At 49.3% G+C, this 18,743-nt stretch overlaps 1 protein-coding gene across 4 annotated transcripts in view; it reads right to left on the bottom strand.

Moving 5' to 3' along the window:
- Positions 1 to 18,046, bottom strand: part of MAST3 (microtubule associated serine/threonine kinase 3) — an 89,446-nt gene extending 71,400 nt beyond the window's left edge. For 3 of the 4 annotated variants that reach the window (XR_012488199.1, XM_074302434.1, XM_074302444.1), the window contains exons 1-2: positions 2,339 to 2,487; positions 1,656 to 1,745 (exon numbers count right to left, since the gene is read on the bottom strand). Coding sequence is in view for 3 of the 4 variants with exons in the window: in XM_074302434.1 (XP_074158535.1) it covers positions 1,656 to 1,745; positions 2,339 to 2,385 (137 nt within the window). In the remaining variant the exon portion in view is untranslated. Of the gene's footprint in view, positions 1 to 1,655; positions 1,746 to 2,338; positions 2,488 to 6,331; positions 6,364 to 17,817 lie in introns of those variants that run through there. The other variant, XM_074302457.1, reaches the window with a different exon arrangement.
- Between the last annotated feature and the right edge of the window lie 697 nt (positions 18,047 to 18,743).

The following is an 18,743-nucleotide window of genomic DNA, read 5'->3' as shown; positions in this document are numbered from 1 at the left end:
GAGGTATCTATTGCTTATTAAAAAAAACAAAAGGCATCAGGAGCTATAAATATGATTATTCTTCCTTTCCAGGGACTTTCCCCTCAGCTTTTTCCTCCTCCAAATTATTTTGCATTTACATATTATATAAACTATGCACACATGCACATGTCTCCTTCATTAATCTATAAACTCCATGAGGGTAAGGATTATTTCACTTTTGCCTTTGTAAAGTACCTAGTAGAACAAATAGTGCATAGTAGTAGCTACTTAATACATGTTTGCTATCAATAAAGTTGTTTCTTTGTAGTTGTACACCCAGGGCCTAACAGAATGATTGTTACACGTCAGGAGTTTGATAAATGTTTATCCATTGACTGATAAGTAATTAAAGGGAAAAGTCCTCCCTACCAGAAGGTCTATAGCTCTACTTATATTTACAAAAGGTGGGGGAGGGGGTGTGTGGAAGAGGAGGGGAGAGAGGAAGGGGAGGAAGAAGAGAAGAAATAGTGTACATTTAGAAAGGGTTTGGTCTTCCTATCAGGAGCCCTGGGTTCCAATATGGCAGCTGTGGGACTTAAGACAAATTTCTTTTCCCTTTCTGACCTAATGTGTAAAATGAGTGACCAGGCTCCCTTCCCACAAATTAAATTCTAATAAATATATCTATCTAACAGAGCTCCATGCTCAGTGCTTGAGATAGAAGGGTAACAGAGCCCTGTCTCAGCAGTGCTTCAGACAGAAAGATAGATCAGACAGAGCCTGCCCTCCAAGGGTTTGCCTCTGATGACTACCCATCAATCTGATTAAGAGAGGGATAGAAGACAAGCACACAAATAACTCTGGTAAAAACAGCTTCGGCTTTGGTAGAAATCAGCATATCACAGGTCTTAGAATATAGACCTGGGAAGGAGATAAAGAAAAGTATAGGTCAAAGTGTGAGGAGAGGTGAGAGGAGGGAGAGCCCTGAAACCTTCTGCAGAGGGCCTAAGGAGATGGGCTCCAAGATGGGGAGTCCATTCCAGGCACAGAAGATGGCTTTAACAATGGCTCAGAAACAGGCCTAGAGAGCAGGATAAGAATGGCTAAGAGTCATTCAGCTTAGCTTTGGATATAGGAGGAATCACTTTGGAACGCCAACATTAGAAGTTTCATCTTCTAAACATTCCCTCACTTTCACCTCTTGCATCTGGGCCATTCCATATCTGAGGGTCTAAGACCTCTCTGGACTCAGAATTCTATTTTAGGGACCCTCCCAGCCTATTCTAAGGGCCTTTCCAGCCCAGACATTCTGTGTCCTAACAGACCACCTGGCCTAAACAATCTGTGTCCTGAGGGCCCTCCTGGCCCAGTCTGTGTTCTGAGGGCCCTCCCAGTTTCGATATTCATTGGAACAGATTTTGAGATTTAGCACAGTCACCCTTTGCTGAGGTTGCATTACCCATCAAGCAGCTGGCAGAGATGCAGTGGGTGCTCCTCCACACACACACACACACACACACACACACACACACACACACACACACACACACACATCCTTCCCTTGAAGGTAATAAGCAACAGGTTCCCTGGGGAAAAGTAGGGGATGCTGAGTTCCAGACAAGTCTTTAGTGTGCCAGAGTCCCTCCCCCTCTCCCAGCAGGCAATCCAGATCTTCCTCTTTGGCCTGGCCTTACCTCCAGGGGTGCAGGGTTTGTAACGGGCTGCAGGGGCTAGCAGGGCTGCAAGGGCTCAGCAGGGTCGGGCTCTGGCTACTTGGTGACAAACTGCAATGAGAGGACCGCAACCTGTGAATCTTCCCCCAGAGCAGGCACCCCCTGAGCCGCTAGCTCCCCACGCCCGGGCTGCCCGGGAAGCGGCAGATGGGAGATGGGAGATGGGAGGAAGGGGAGAAGAGAGACACCAAGGCTGGGCCTCCAAAGGATCTAGTCCAGTCCACAGGGCAAGGGGGCGCTCAGAAGTGCGGAGAAGGAGGGTCAGCCCAGGCCAGAGGGCAGGAGAGGGCGCTGGGGGCCGGGGAGCTGTCCCTCAAACTGCCCCAGATTCCCCTGGGAAAAGTCCCGCTCCCCGATTCTGTCAGGGGTTCCGGGCTCTTCAGGGAGGAGAGGCTGGGGACGTAGGGATTCATGGAGAAGGGTACTTTGAGATTCCCCAGGAGGAGGGGGAATCACGGACTTTCTCTGTGCCCCATCAATCAGAAGGGGCCCTGCTCCGGTCTCCTGGTAACCTCAAGCAGAGGCAGGGGCAAGGCACTCCGGGATCCCCTTCCCCCCCGGCTCTCTCCAGCCCGGGGCTTCGTTGGCCCCACCTCCCTTAAAACTGGGGCCGCCGCCTCCGGACAGTCCCCCAGGCTACTCACTCCAAGGTCAGGGCCGGGATGTTCAGCTTGTCCCGCCGGGATTTCATGGCCACGGGAGGTGGGTAAGAGTGGGGGAGGAAGGGAAGGCCGGTAGCCTCACTCCTTCAGGAGCTGTCAGTCCGCCTGTGCCCACAGCCGCCGGCGCGGAGGGAGGGAGGGAGGAGGGAGGAGGAGGAAGGGCGAGCTGATGGGGTGGGGGTGGTGGGAATGGGGTGGGGGGCGGTCCTAGGCTCGGAGCCTCAGTCGGAGCCGGGAGGAGGCCTCCACGCTGTGCGGTACCCGCCCCCTCTACGCGCGTCACTCCTTGCACCTCCTCCGGGGAGTCCGCCCCGCGTGCACAACTGGGCCACCGGAATCCCAAGCCGTGCCGGGAGAAGAGAGACTGACCCCTGGAGATGGGGTCTGGTCGGAAGGGGGGGCTTTCCTCCAAAGGGGGGGCCTTCGATGAGAGGCCCGAGGCCAGAATAGGGACCTGTCCCGGGGAGGAGTTTACAATGGGAGGGGCCCCTTGGTGGGAATGGGGGCAGAATAGAGATCCGCCCCAAGGAGGGGTGGATTGATAGAAATGGGCGTGGCGGGGCAGAAGGGGGAATTGCCCCAAGGAAGGACTTAGAGTTAGGGAGCCAGCTGGGAGGAGGGGCAGAGAGGGACCTGTCCAAGGGAGGGGCTCATTAAGAGGAGCAAATGGGAGGAGGGGGACACAGGCCCGAGATTGTCTCCTCGAGCAGGGGCAATCCCTATAGCACCCAGGAGGAGAAGACTATTCTCATTAATAACGGCAGTCGATATCAATATAATATAGTAGTTTAAGGTTTGTTAACAAGAGCCTTTTTGGGTGATTGGAGTATAGTTAAGCACTTGCTGGTCTCAAGGCTGGGGCCCCAGGAATCCAGGGACTCAGGGTCAGAAGTTGCACCCGAACACAGCTGGAGCTGCCTTTTTATTCCAGCCGCCTTTCGGAGAGAGGTGAAATATTCCTCCCATTTCACAGAGGAGGCGGCTGAGTCTCAAGCGGATTGGGTGATCCGCCCGTGGCTGCAGTTAGTACACTCAGGGGCAGGGTTCAGACCCAGCTCCCTTATGATTCCAAAGTCCAGTGCTTTTATGCAGAGCTGCCTGGGGGTGGGGGGAGGACACTGAGTGACTGTCCCCCAAATCTGGGCCCACGTTATCTCTAAGGTCCCCAATCCTGGCTGTTACTGCTCAGAGTCTGGGCTCCAATGCTGCGTCTGCAGTGTGCCAGCCCGGCAGGAGGAAAACTGGCCGTCCTGTCCCACTGCCGTTATCTGCTCCTGAGGCTTCACCCCACCTTGCTCCTTAGAGATTGGACTCCCACAGCCCTGGCCGGGTGAAGCTCAAGGAGTGGGCCCCAATCCCAACCTGGCCCAAGGCCAAGGGTCTGGGAAGGAAGCAAGGTGTGTCCTGGTCTCCCTCCCGTGCCCTGCCAGATCAAGGGAGAACGGCCATCTGCTGCTGTGCCAGACTAGGCACCACCCTGCTCAAGCTCAAGGCACCCCAAGGTGAACCAAAAAGCTCTTCATTCAGAGACTGTACCTCGTCCTACTCCACCCCAGCTCTCCAACTTCTGAGATCTCCCCAGGCCTGCTCTATGAGCCCCAAATATGAGATCCGGGACACAAAAGTCCGAACGGAGAGAGACCTCAGGACAATGTCAAAGCTGAGAGCACCCTTAGAACCCAGAATGTTAGAGCTGGGAAGATCCTTAGAACTCAGGAGGGTCAGAACTGGGAGGGCCCTTAGAACCCAGAATGTCAGAGCTGGGAGGGCCCTTAGAACTCAGGAGGGTCAGAACTGGGAGGACCCTTAGAACCCAGGAAGGTCAGAGCTGGGAGGGCCCTTAGAACCCAGGAGGGTCAGAACTGGGAGGGCCCTTAGAACCCAGGAGGTCAGAGCTGGGAGGGCCCTTAGAACCCAGGAGGTCAGAGCTGGGAGGACCCTTAGAACCCAGGAAGGTCAGAGCTGGGAGGACCCTTAGAACCCAGGAAGGTCAGAGCTGGGAGGGCCCTTAGAACCCAGGAGGGTCAGAACTGGGAGGGCCCTTAGAACCCAGGAGGTCAGAGCTGGGAGGGCCCTTAGAACCCAGGAGGTCAGAGCTGGGAGGGCCCTTAGAACCCAGGAAGGTCAGAGCTGGGAGGGCCCTTAGAACCCAGGAGGGTCAGAACTGGGAGGGCCCTTAGAACCCAGGAGGTCAGAGCTGGGAGGGCCCTTAGAACCCAGGAGGTCAGAGCTGGGAGGACCCTTAGAACCCAGGAGGTCAGAGCTGGGAGGGCCCTTAGAACCCAGGAGGTCAGAGCTGGGAGGGCCCTTAGAACCCAGGAGGTCAGAGCTGGGAGGGCCCTTAGAACCCAGGAGGGTCAGAACTGGGAGGACCATTAAAACCCAGGAGGTCAGGACTGGGAGGGCCCTTAGAACCCAGAATGTCAGAGCTGGGAGGATCCATAGAACAGACTGTCAGGGCTTAGAGAGCCTTTAATGATACAGAACATGGAATATGAGACCTGGGTAGCCACTGAGCCCAATCTTCTCATTTTATAGCAGAAAAAGAGGCTGAGAATGGCTGAGCCATTTGGTCCAGGTCACACTAAAGATTCAGTAGTAGGATGAGGAGTTGAACTCTGCAGAAGGCAATAGAAAGAAGCCTAACCTGGGATCCAGAAAGCAGGGGTCCTAGTCCCAGCCCAACACTGACTCTGTATGTACTAAAAGGTAAATCACTTCTCCTTGGGAGTCTCCCCATCTATAGAATGGATCATAGCCTCATAGATTTAGGGATCTTGGTGGTCATATAATCCAACTTACCCATTTTACAGATGAGGAAACTGAGGGACAGGGAATTTAATATAATAATATTTGCCCTACCCCTCTCACAACAAGGTTTCTGTGAGAGCCACAAGGCATTATTGCTTTGAGTCTATCCAACAAGCTCTGTGAAGGCAAGGGGACTGGGTTTTATCCTTCTGTTTCCTTTCCGCTCTTAATAAATGTTACAAGAATGAATACATGAATGCAGGATCATCCTTGCAGAAGGCTTCAGTAAACAGGGCCTTATCACCAAGGGTGAATCAATCTATTGGACAGTTGGAGATGGAGCTTGGTCAGTCAATAAGCATTTATTAAGCATTTACTATTTGCCAGGTACTGTGCTAAGCACTGGGATACAAATACAGGAAAGATTTTTCAAGCAGAGCCTTTTGGCCTAACATGGCCCTGAGAACAGAAACAATCCACCCACCAGGGAGGTTCCTCCACCCCCTCCACGAGTCACGCAGCCCTGAGCTGCAGTTCCTTCCTTCCCCACTAGGGGCCGCTCGGAGACACCACACAATGGGAAGATAAGGAGAGATCTGAGATCTCAAACTTTGATTTTTCGTGTCTTGTATCCCTGGTATCAAGCAAAATGCGGTATATTCACTAGATGCCTGATATATGTGGGTTGAATGAAATTCAATTCACAAATGCCAGTGTTGGAAGGAAAATTAGACCGAATACGGTCTAGGCAGTTCATTTTATAGATTAGGAAACTGAGGCCTGCAGGGAGGAAAATGATTTGCACTCGAGCCTGGTAAACTGAGGTCTCGAGATGGGGAGAAATTTGCCCAAAGTCCCACAGTAAGTCAGCGACAGAGAGAACTTTAGGGAAGACCCCTAACTCAGAGCACGACCTTGGATGCATCTCCGCTAGTGTCATCCCTCTCGGGTCACCCTGCACTTTGTCTCCTGTATACATCTGTCTCTGTCCATGCGGTCTCTTCCCCCTTCTCCTTTTTAGGACATAAGCTCTCTGAGGCTGGGGGCCCTTCGCCCATTGTGTCACTCCAGAGCACTCATGCCTCTCTTGCCCTTCTCTCCTGCCTGAGCCCTAATCTGCCGGCGCCCCCGCTCCCCAAGGAAGCCGGTAAGGGACCCAAGTTCCAGATCTTGGCCAGAACGAGGCTCCACCTCATGAGGCTAGAAGTCACCCCAGGTACTTACGACCGTCCCCGACGTGGCAAGCTGAGTTCTTTCTGCAATTAAAAAAAAAAAAAGGGAGAGAAGGTCAGACTATGGTAGCAGATGTCAGGGGTCAGAATGGCCCAAGAGGCCAAAATTCCCATCCGCCTCCCATCCCAGCCCGGTTTCCTAGTGTCAGGAATGAAGCTCGGCTCTTGGTCCAGGTCTTTCCCCAGAAATCATAACAAAATTAACACTGAATCCTTATCTATAGGAGTAACTTTCCTTACAATAGCCCTAGGAGGATTAGTATACCCATTATACAGAGCAGGAAACTGAGGCTCCAGGAGGAAGAAATGTCTGACCCTAAAACAAACAGTGAATCAGTGAGAAAACTGGAACTAGAACCATCAACCTGATGATCTTCACACACAGACTCTTTCTATTTTAAGGACTTGGGGTGGGAAGGAGGACACAGAGAGCAAGGAATGGGAAAGGGGGGGCAGGGACCACACTTTCCCTCTCCATGTCCTTCAAGTACTAGGAGAGTTTAGAAGAACTGTCCAAAAGGACGTGGTGGTAAATGGACTTCTTAAAAATGCTGAAGTTTTCCAAAAAGACTCCTGTGCAGTCATGGGAATGATTCTATGCTCTTAGGTCCCATGGGGTGTGAGATCTGTGAGAGAGAGTGTGGAGGCTGAGGAAAGTAAGTTGGCTTTGTACTGCAAGGACCTTGAGTCAAATCCTGGCCTGGCTACCTTAGCCACGATCATGGAAGCTGAAAGAACCAATGGGTTTTAAGCCCCTCCTTTTACAGAGAAGCAAACTGAGGCAGAGAAAGATAGTGTGGTTCACCCTAGGCTACACAGCTACTAAGTATCTAAGGTAGGATTTACAAGGCAAGAATCGATTCTTCTTAATTCTAACTTAGCTGCAAAGGACCTTAGAGACCATCGAGGATAACCATTTCAAGGGAGAAATGAGGCACAGAAAGGAGACTCAGCGGGCTCAGAGATTAGGACAATGCCTGCATGCAGAAGGTCCTTTACAGAATTGAAGCCTTTCCTGGTCCTCTCCCCTCCCCTCCCCTCCCACTCTGTCTTCTGCTCCAGGGATATCTTAGAGAATATTTGTTTTGTATGTGTGCTGCTGAATAGTTAACAATCAGTTCTCTAGGAAAAGAACTGGATGCAGGATATACTTTTAAATTTAATCTGCCTTGCTAAAGTTTTCCCCCCCAATTCTTCTTAAGTCTAGACAATTAACAAAAGTATAAAACAAGGCCTGTTTTGTAGTTTGATTTGGAGGTGTAAGAGTTCATAAGAAAACTGAACAGTTTCGAGTGTACCACATGTGTTTGTGTGTACACGTGCATGTGTGTACCTATTCGTGTAGTCTGCCTCAATAGCGTGTAAGTTCCCTGAAAACAGACTTTCACTTTTTTCTTTATATCCTCAGAGTCTCGCACAATGCTTGGTACACAGCAGGCACCTAATAAATGCTTGTTGCCTGGCTCAATTGCTTAGATTCTAATTCTTTGATTCCAAACCCCCAAGACTTTCTCTGCTTCGAAAGGCACAGATAGGCACAAGGATGTTTTTGGCTTTCTTTGTACGTCACCTATGATTAGCACACAGGCTCAATTTAATGCTTGTTGACTGCTTGGCCATACTAATTTGGACAAATTTCAGAGCCTGGGAGCAAGACATGCTAGTTGACTGAAGTTTAAGAATGGCTGAACTGAAAGCCCTTAACCTTTGGGAGTCCTCAGATTTTAGGAGTTAAGCCTTTTTAGCTCCAAAGCCTATAATTATGTGGAGATTATTCGAGCTCAAGGTCGCATCCACCTAAGGTCTGGGGAGGCTTCCAGGAGCAAATAGCTTTGGAACCAGACCTAGAAGGACCAGGAAGCTTTTGACAGGTGGAGATGGGAGGGAGGCAGAGAGGAAGGGAAAGGTCATTCCAGGTGAGAAAACAACTTGTATTCTGTAGGAATTCCCCCTTCTTTCCAGGCCCCCCACTCCATGATCTTCCACGATTTCCCCCACGGGGACAGGACACATGGTCCACGGGGAAGGAGGTGTTCCTACCACCCTCTCTCCACACACCCCAGGGGCCCAGAGGGTGCTTAGTGGGCTGGGTGGGCTGCTGGTTCGGGAACACAGCTATTTTTGCCTGCAGGGTTGGCTTGGTGGGCTCAGGGAGGTTCAGGGCTGCCCACATCCCAGCCTTCCTGGCAACATCCAGGGAGGCAACAGGCGTTTGCCATGGAAACCAGATGACGTCAAAGATCTCCAGTCACTGGCAGGGAGACAAAAGATCAGCTTTCCCTTTGAAGCCAAACACATGTGGGGGTGTATGTGGGGGGGATCTCTGAAGGCTCCCTCTACTGGAGCAAGGCAACTGGGGGTGTATGGCCCAAAGAAGAGAACAATGGTGGGAGAGGAATGGCCTTCACAATTAGCTCATTAGATCTTGGGCTGCATTATTCCGAGAAGCAACAAAGGACAGGACTGTCCCCTTGTGCTCTGCCCTGGTGACACAGGATGGGGAGGACTGCGTTCAGTTTTGAGGTCTCAGCTTAGTGAGGACATTGGCAAACTGGTGACTCCCCAAAAGATGTCAGTCGTGATGGTGAAGGACACAGAGAGAGCATTCAGCTCTCAGCTGCAGGAACCCAGGGAGGAGAAGACCAGATGAGGACAGGTTCCTTGCTACCTATCTTTAAGTATCTGAAAGGCCATCGAATGAAAGAAAGATTAAGGTCAGAAAAAGAAAGTTACACAGGCACAAATTTCAGTTCAGAGTGAGAAACACTTTCCTACCAAACAGAGCTGTCCCCAAGGTGGAAAGGGCTACCCTCAGGGCTGGTGGGCACCTAAAAGCAAAAGGACAATGGACTCTGATCAGTTAATTCCTGCTCAGGTCCAGGTTGGACTAGATGCCATTTTAAGTCCCTGGAAGCTCTGGCTTATCTGAAATTCCACAATCCATGAACAAACAACAAATACTCCAAGGTTATTCTCCTGCTCAATAAACTCTAATGGCTCCCTATTTCTGCTAGAACCAGAATTCTTTGTTTGACATTTAAAACATTTAAATCTTCTTCACAAATTGGTTCCTACACATCCTCTCAGACTTATTTTATATTACTCTCCATTACATACTTTCCAGTCCAACCAAAGGAGCTTTCTTGCCATTCTTCCTACATGATGTCCTGCATATCTTTGGCCAAATCATCTCCTATACCTGAATGTCCTTCTTCCTTATCTGAGCTCAGCTCAAATGTCTAGAGGAGGCCTTTTCAAATACTATAAATTAGTGGCTCCCCCAAGTCACTTTTTCTTTATAACATGAATATTAATAAATGTATGTATTGTTTTCCCCAAAAAGAATGTAAGCTCCCTGAAGGCAGGGCCTGCTTTTCCTTGTGCTTCCTCTTCCCACTAAAATAACAATCCATCTATGGAGATCTGATAATATCTCTTCTCTGCTCAAAAGTTCTCAGTAGCTCTCAAAGACAGACAGTTAAGTTCACACTTTTTGGGACACTCTGGAATAGGGCCTGCCACATAGTAGGCACTTCATAAATAAATGATTGTTCACTGATTGATTTTTTCTTTTCTTTTTTTTTTTTTTAAATCTTTTTTTTGAGGGAAGGCTGATTTTTTCTTTATCTCTTCAAGAGGCATTACTTTCAAGTGTGTAAGTCATTTAAATGATTTGCCCCTCAGTTTTTTTCTCTAACTAAGCACTTCCAAGGGCTTCCTAAAATAAACTCATTTCAAAAATAAGAATAACAATGCACATACTTCCTACTTCAGTGAGGATGAGGCAAATGCTTTGTAAATCTTGAATTGCTAGAGGAATGGGAACTATAATTATAAAGAGAAGTGCTGGGGAAGGAAAGTCACCAGGAGACAGATTTCAGCTCTGTTATAGAGAAAACAATCAGAGCAGGCAACAATAGAACAAACTGCCTCAGAAGGTGACCTCCCTGTCACTGGGGATGTTCAGACAGGGAATGGAGATCTTCCCATCAGGAATACTTCGGAGGCAATTTCTGGATTTAAATAGACATGTCTTTGGAGGTTTCTTCCACTTCTAAGCTCAGCTCTCTGCCGGCCGGGTCCCACCGACTTCCAGTCCATCACAATCCATCTGGTCTTTGTTTCCCCAAACCCAAACACGGATGACAGGAGTAATTCTGCTTTGCGGGGGTCCTGGCCGGGCCGGAAGGGGAAGCCTGGCGGGGGAGGGAAGGCTCGTCCGCTCCTGCTCCGGAGACCACAGGCCTGTTTATTTTCTCAGCCCCCTCCCCGGTCTCGGCGGGCTCCGGGACGTCACTGCAGGCCCCTTCTCTAAGGACAGACCCTGACGGAGTGCAGGGCCGCGTCTGAGGCCAGCATCTGCCGCGCTTCCCGATCTGCCGGCCCGGACTGTCAGGTCCACCGAGGGCTGGCCAGAAAGGGAGTTTATGAACTGACCGGATCTGACCAGCGCCAGCTTTCAGACAGGTGCCTCGGAACGATCTGATTGGCTGGGACCCAGGCACCTCTGAACACGATTGGAGGAGACTCCGGGGCTTACTGTGCCCCTAGGGAAGAGGTCCGAAGTCATTCAGCGGTAAACAAACACACGTGTCAGCCCCGGGAAATGTCGGAGCCCTCGTTACCGTAAAGGCCCTAAGAGCTTGGCATACCAGGATCTAGGGCGGGGCGGAGAAACTTGGCTGGCACGCGTGCACCCCCAAACACATGCACGTACCATACACGTGCGCACACAGACTGTGCACATGCCTCCAGCACGCAGGACAGCTTCTCAGTCACTGTCACTCAAAAAGACATTGATTAAAAAGCTTACTGTGTGCCAGACACCGAGCTAAGCGAAGAACATCAAAACCTCACCCCCCCCCCCAGTTTCTGTTCTCAAAGAGTCCAGTTAATGGGGAACACAACATACAAACAGTTGTGTACACAACGTGCAACGTGAAAGATATCAGTTGGAGACAGATCTCAAAGAAAGGCACTAATCAATATTTATTAAGTGCCTTTATGTACACTACAGTTGTGTGACCCTGGGAAAGTCACTTAACCCTGTCTGCCTCAGTTTCCTCATCTGTAAAAAGAGTCGGAGAAGGAAATGGCAAACCAAGATACTGATCTTTACAAAAAAAAAAAAAAATCCGACAAACCCATATGGGCTCACAAGGAACTGGGCATTGTACTAAGAGCTGGAGAAAAAAAGGGGGACAACAGATAGCCATCTGCCTGGGGGGGGTGGACAACATGAAACAAATCTATACAAAGCAAGCGGGATATTAGTAAACAGCTGACAGAGGGAAGGCACTGGAAATAAGCCTTGGGGAAGACTTCTTAGAAAGGTGGGATTTGAATTGGGACTTGAAGGAAGCCAGGGAGCTCTGTGGTCAGAGCAGAGAAGGGAAGCATGGAAGGCATGGGGCCTGTCAGGGAAAACCAATAGTTGGAGGGTCTTGTTCATGGAACAGACAGGAGGCCAGAGTTGCTAGACTGAGCAGTGTGGTTGGAGAAATAGGAACTAAGGGGCCTGGGAAGATAGGAGGGGGTGGGTTATGAAGAGGGAGCAGGAAAGACTTCCTACAGAAGGAGAGATTTTAGGTGAAACTTCAGAGTCTCTTTGTCTCCAGCCTTTCTGCCCCAATCTCTGTACCCATCCCCCCTTCCTCCCCAATCCAATTCGTTTTCATGGCTCATTCATCCGCATATCTCACACTCACACCCACTGAGCCACCACCCTAGGCCCAACCCTCCCTGCAAGATGGCAATAGCCTGCCAGGTGTCTCCTTGCTTTCAGGCTAACCCCTTTCCAATCACTCCTCCAAGCATCTGGCCAGAGAATCTCCCTGTCAGATTCAAGTCCAATCAGGTCACTTTCCAGTACAAACATTTCAGGAGTTCCCTATTACCTCGAAGGAAAAATAAAATTTTCTCAGCATGGAATAACCCTCTTTTTAGTGAAAAGAGCAGCAGATTTGGAGTATGAAGACCCTCGTTTAAATCTCAGATTTGTCACTTCTTAGATGTCTGATCTCAAGCAAATCGTTTTATCCGTGGGGCCTTAGTGTCCTCATCTGTAAAATGAGGGGAGAGTTGGGCTAAGTAACCTCTCTAAGGGTCCTTCCAGCTCTAGTTCTAATGCTCTTTTCCTGATTTTCTCCCCAAGGTAACTGGAGTTGTGTAAATTGTCCAAAGTCACTAGTAGTGTTAAATATCTGAGGCTGAACTCAAATCCTCTGTATTCTAGAGCCAGTGCTCTAACCAATTGACTATCTAGCTGCCCTGTTCTAGGATCTTTGGATCCTACCTCTCCAGGCTTATTTCAAGCATTCATTCAAGCACTTATTAGGTGCCTATTGTGTGCAAGGCACTAGACTAAGGCTGTAAAGACAAAAATAATATCCTCTTTGCCTTAGGAGGCTTATGTTCTAATCAGAGGAAGGGAATAAAATAAAGACAGATAATTACATCAAAATATTTACAAAGTAATGTACAGTGGAGCCCAGCTAGAAGCCAGAGGTAGGGGAACAAGAGCATTTCAGACATGGAGAAAGCCTAAGCAAAGACTTGGAGATGGGAGATGGAATACAGCAAACAAAAAGCAAGCCAGCTTAGCTGGAACATCAAGTTCGGGGAAGCATGACGGGACTCTCCGTTCCAGCCAAACTGGACTGCTCTGCTTCCCAAACCAACATACTGTCTCCCGCCTCCATGCATTCACACAAGCTGTTCCCCACGCCTCTGATGGGTTCCTTTCCTCCTCTCTGCCTTTCAAAATCCTTTCTTCCTTCAAGGAAGGTCTAGCTCAGGTCAGTCCCCTTGTGAAGCTTTCTCTGATCCTTCCCAACCTAAAGTTTCCCCTCCTTCTTCACATTTTCCAAGAATACTTTGTCACAATTTCTCTTTTGTCCCATCACACCCAAGTATGATATCATTCTTCTCTGCGAACATGTCGGATCTGCCCAGTAGAATTTTGGAGGAATTGTTTACTCCGGGTGCCTAGCACACAGAAAGCACTCAACAGCTATTTAGTGAACTGAATTCATAAACAAAACACAGAAAAACACAGGGACAGAATATACAGGCTGGCCAAGTCAACAAACATTTCTTAAGTGCCTACTATGCACCAGGCACTGCACTGATGATACAGAGAAAGACAAAAATAATCTCGAGTTGTCCAGAAGCTTGCAGTCTAATGGGGGCAGAGGGAGGCAAACAGTCAGGTACAGATAAGATAGAGACAGGATAAATTGGAAATAATCAATACAGGGAAGGCACTCAGGCTGGGAAAGGCTTCTTGCAGAGGGTGGGATCTGAAGGAAGCCAGAAGGCAGAGATGAGGAGGGGGGAATTTCAGGAACAGAGGGACAACCATCTGGCATTTGACATCTTTGTCTTTGTAGATAGTGTTAATACTACCTACAAAGACATTGGAACTGAGACTCAGTAGAGATTAAATGACTTGCTTAAGATCATCCAGCTAGTAAGCATCAGGATTTCAATCCAGCTCTTCCTGAAGGGGCTGAGACCAACATTTTATCCAGGGGGTTATGCTTTCTCTCACACACATGCTCACACAGATCTGTAAACATATGGCTTTGTAAACACACGTATATAAATCTACATAAGTACCACTAACATTATTTTTGACTACTGCACACATATACATAAACAATATGCTACAAAGTCCACGTAGGAGCTCTCTGAGTGGAGATGCTCTTCCCCAAATCTCTATGTAAGGAAGGCACCCAGTCCAGCAATCTCTTATTTCTCATCTCACTGTATGTAATTTTCCAGACTTTTTTTTTTTATCATCCCCCGCCCCCTTCCTCACTCCCCTTTCAGCTTCCTGTTGGGTGTTGTTTTCCCCCATTAGATTGTTTTAAATTCAATTTTATTTTTAGTTTCAAATTCTCTCCCTCTCCCACACTCCCCTAGCCATTAGGAAGGCAAGAAAAATAGAATCCATGACAAATATGTATAGTCGTGCAGACAAATTTCCACATTAGCCAACCCCATTGGATTGAAAGCCCCTTGAGAGCAGGGGTTATCTTTCTTTTACCTAGTTGTATTCCTTGACTTAGACCATGCCTGGCACATAATAGGTGCCCAATTTTTTCCCCCTGCGGCTGGGGTTAAGTGACTTGCCCAGGGTCACACAGCTAGGAAGTGTTAAGTGTCTGAGGCCAGATTTGAACTCGGGTCCTCCTGAATTCAGGGCTGGTGCTCTATCCACTTCGCCCCCTAGCTGCTCCAATAGGTGCTCAATTAATGCTTATTGACCTACTGCCTAACATAGCTATTCACACATGGCTAAACAAGGGGAAGACAAATGTTCAAAAGGAGCCTGGACGTATTACAGAAAGGATTTGACACTCCAGAGTTCTAAATCTTCTCTTTTCTTGCACCTAGTATCATGTCTGGCAATAGAGGGCATTTAATACATGCTTATAGAATGGACTCCTGTTCAGGTATGGTGTTGGACTACATGTCCTCTAAGGGCCTTTCAGCACTGGAATTCTGGGATTCTAACATCCTGAGAGCAAAGGACATTAATCAACACTTTCAGTCTCCAATCTATTCAGATACCAATCAATTAACCGACATTTACTAAGCCCTTCCTGTATGCCAGGCACTAGGTACAGGCTGTTCTATTGTCTCTCCATAATCTCTCCTAAGGAGAAATCCAGCTGCCATGGGTTCAAGGTTATTTCTGTGCTAATGACAGCCAGAAGTATTTATCTGGTCTCAGGCTCTATTCAGAGCTTTGTTCCTGCATCACCCTTTGCCTATTGGGCATTTCAAACTGGACATCTTGGAAACATTTTCAGTTCCACATGTTTGAAATTCACCTCAGTAATTCTCTCCTAAACTTTGCTGAGATCACCATCAACATTCTTTGAATCAACTGATCTTTGTCATCACCTTGGTTTGCAACTTTGGGGTCTTCCTCAATTCTGAATTCTTCCTCACCTCCAATTTCCCATCAGTGATTACACTTCTCTAACATCTCTCTTACCTGATCCCCTTCTCCCCCCCCCCCAATTCAGGTCCTTAGCACCTCATGCAGAAATAGCTTCTTACTTAGTTCCTCTTGTTCAAGTCTCTTTCCTCTCCAATTCATGCTCTACACAGCTGCTACACTGACTACTAGCCATGTCACTAACCTACTCAACAAACTCCTGTGGCTTGTTATTGCCTTGAAAATCAAATACAAACTTCTATGTTTAAGCACTTTACAACTCTTCCCCAACATATCTTTCTAACCTTATTACAATGCTCCTCACAGACTCTACAATCCAGTCAGATTGTTCCTCATACACTATTCCCCATCTTCTATCTTTGAACCTTTGTCCCGGCTGTCCCTCAAGCCGAGAACACCCTCCCTTCTTATGTTTGACTTTTAAAATCTCTAGTTTTCTAGAGTTTTCAGCTCAAGGTGAAAATCCTGCATGAAACCTATCCTGATCTGCAATGCCCTCCCGAATCCCCTTTACCTCCCTCAACTTCCTACCATAATTACCTGGTATTTACTTTGTATCCACTTTATATATGTATCTATTATCCTCCCTCTTCTTCTTCTTCCCCCCTCCAAGCTCACTTACATGTGTCTTTGTATTCCCAGTGCTATCTAAGTCATATTTAAGTCCATAACAGATTTGGTGATTGATTGTTGGGAACACTATAGCCTGAAGATCATGGGGGAAACAGACCCATAGAATCTGAGTTCTAGACTCTCAGGATTTTTTAAGAGACTTTCTCCCCTCCCAATTCCCCCCCCCAAAAAAAAAAAAAGGATCCAGTCCAACTCAGGGCTGAGTTTGGATAACCTCTGCAGCAAGTGGTTATGTGGGGCTGGGCTTGGAGCTGTCCAGAAGCCTTCCAGGCCACTCTGGGACATTTCATTATTAGGGTTTTTCTTGCCATGACTCTAAACCTGCCTCGGTGCACTTCCCCTAAGAGTTGTCACTTCTGCTCTAAGAGACCAAGAGAATGAGCCTAATTTCCCTTGCACTCATTTCAGATTTTTGATATCTGCCCTCCTTCTTCTAGGCATGACCTCGCTCTGCCAGGGATGGATCTTAGGACCAGGAGAAGGGATTTCTGGAAGATTCTGTGGTTGAAACATGATTTAGAGGGTCTAGAATACTTTCCTTGAACAGGCTGAGCCCCTCCTAAGTCTAATTTGACTTCAGTATTTTCCATTCCAATCCAATCTTTCTCTACTTGAACACTGAGAAAATGATTTTTTTTTTTTTTTTTGCCCAGTTTTTGTTTGTCAGGATCTACTTTAAAGGGGAGAAACGGTGGTGAAAGAGGAAACTCAGATACAAATTCAGAGGAAGACCTAAGTTATTGACATAAGGACACTTCCCTGAGAACAGGAAGCTGGTGCAAAGGAAAGATGAATAGATAGGAGACCCGGGCTGCAGTCCTAATTTTGACACTAATCTGTCCTGTGCTCATGAACAAGTAATACCTATCCCTTTTCGGGGCCCTCAGTTTTCCCCTTTGTAAAATGAAAAGTGTAGTTCCTGTTTAGCTCCGAGGATTGTTATGGGTGCTGACGAGAGAACTGAGAGAATGCTTTGTGAGGTGCTATGCAGGTGTGAGATTAGGGAGTCAGGGCCGGGGAGTGCACGGAGGGCAATGCCAGCCTGATGCTGGGCACAGCCCCGTTGGGAGGGCAATGCCAGCCTGATGCTGGGCACAGCCCCGTTGGGAGGGCATAGCAGGAAACTGGTACATGAAGGGATGGCTGAGAGCGGCAGAAAGGAAATTGGGTAACTTCATAATTTTACTGCCTGTGGTTAGATTTGCTTGGCCCAGACCACACCCCTGGGGCTCTGCCTGGGCTAAGGGAAGTCCTTGAGCCTTTCGCCCTCCAAGGTTTGTGGGGAGGGTCTCAGGACGGATTCCCTCAGTCCCCGGCTCTCTTCACAACTCTCCTCTATTACCCAAGTCTCTCTTTCAGTCCTAGGATTCACTCCTCCTGCTTCAGAGCCCCTTTAATCACCCCACCCCTACCCTGCAGGTAAACTGAAGACAGATTCCAGCTTAGGGAAGGTGGGAAGGGGATCCCAACATTTCTGTCCCTAATCTCTAGTTTTATTGTTCCCTCGGAGTTTCTGATCTTCCATCTTCTATCGCCTAAGCTCCCGAGCCCCTTTTTCCTCAGCTTCTTTCCATACAATCTCCCGTAAAGGTAAACTGAGGCAAGGGTCCAGAAACAAGAAGTCCTAATTAGGGCGACGCGGGCGGGACCGGGTTCCTGAGCCCCAGACCCTTCCAGACGCTTGGATGAAACCAGAACTACGCCGAAGGAGGGACCCAGTCCACACCCACCTCCCTTTCTCCAGCCCCAGCTCCCCAACAGCTAAAGGGACGCTCCCTTCTATCCCCCCTCCCGCCCTTAACCCGGTGCATTGTGGGCGGGGAGAGTGCCTCCCCTTTTCCCTCTCCCCCGGGCGGGGCTCCGGCCAGGCTCACCTGCAGCCCCCGGCGCCTCAGGATGCTCGGTTCGTCCATGGAGCCGGCTGTCCTCCGCGGCAGCTGGCGGCCCGCACTCTCGGCTCCCGCTCCCGCTCCCGCTCGGGCTCCGCGCTCGCCTCCTTCCTGCGCGATTGGGCTGCGGCGGGTCAGCTGATCCTCCTCGGACCCTCCCGCCTGCGGCCCCCAAACCCTGGAAGCCCCGGCACGGGGGAGGGCCCCGGAGAGGAGGGGGCGAGAGGGAGTCAGAGAAAAGAGAGCTTGGGGCCCCGAAGAGAGGGGCGGAACTAGGGGCAGGCTGGCGACGCAGGGCCCCAGGGCGCACTTTCCTGGACATGCTCCCTTGTGATCCCCGCCGCATCCAGGGCAGGAAGAGGCAGGAAGGGACTATTTCCCCCCATTTTCCAGAGAAGGAAAACTGTGACCGGAATGGAGAAGGGGATTGACTGTCCACCACTATAACAACAAAAGAACGTTTACCTACCTCTCTTTGCGCAGAATTTCCTTCCTGGAAAGTCCCGGACCGAGATCGACTTTGGTGCGACCTCGAACAAACCTTGCGTCTCTGGGCCTTGCTTTCCCTCCCTCTCCCAAATACAAGGATTGGTGGCCCAGCCGCCTTTGGCAAGGTCCCTCCCAGCTCGGAGGTTCCCGACACTCAGGGTTTGGGGTTCATAGAATTTGGAACTGGGATCCTCATTGTCACATGAAAAAATTGCGACCATGAGAGGCTGTGTCACTTACGCAAAGTCCCGCAGGTCGTGACTATCAGAACCCCTCCCCTGAATTCAGGCTCTCAGCCCCCGGACTCTGGACCTGACACGTGAACTTGCATCTTAACTCGCCGAGAACCGGCCACCTTGTCACTGCTCTGTCTCCCTCTCTCCTCCCGCCTTCTAGTCTGAGTGACCTTGTCTTGTCCCTTA

Source organism: Sminthopsis crassicaudata, chromosome 1 (assembly GCF_048593235.1).
Source record: "Sminthopsis crassicaudata isolate SCR6 chromosome 1, ASM4859323v1, whole genome shotgun sequence".
In the NCBI taxonomy this organism is placed as follows: Eukaryota; Metazoa; Chordata; class Mammalia; order Dasyuromorphia; family Dasyuridae; genus Sminthopsis; species Sminthopsis crassicaudata.
The sequence above is the reverse complement of the archived record's forward strand: the minus strand, read 5'-3'. Positions and strand labels throughout refer to the sequence as shown.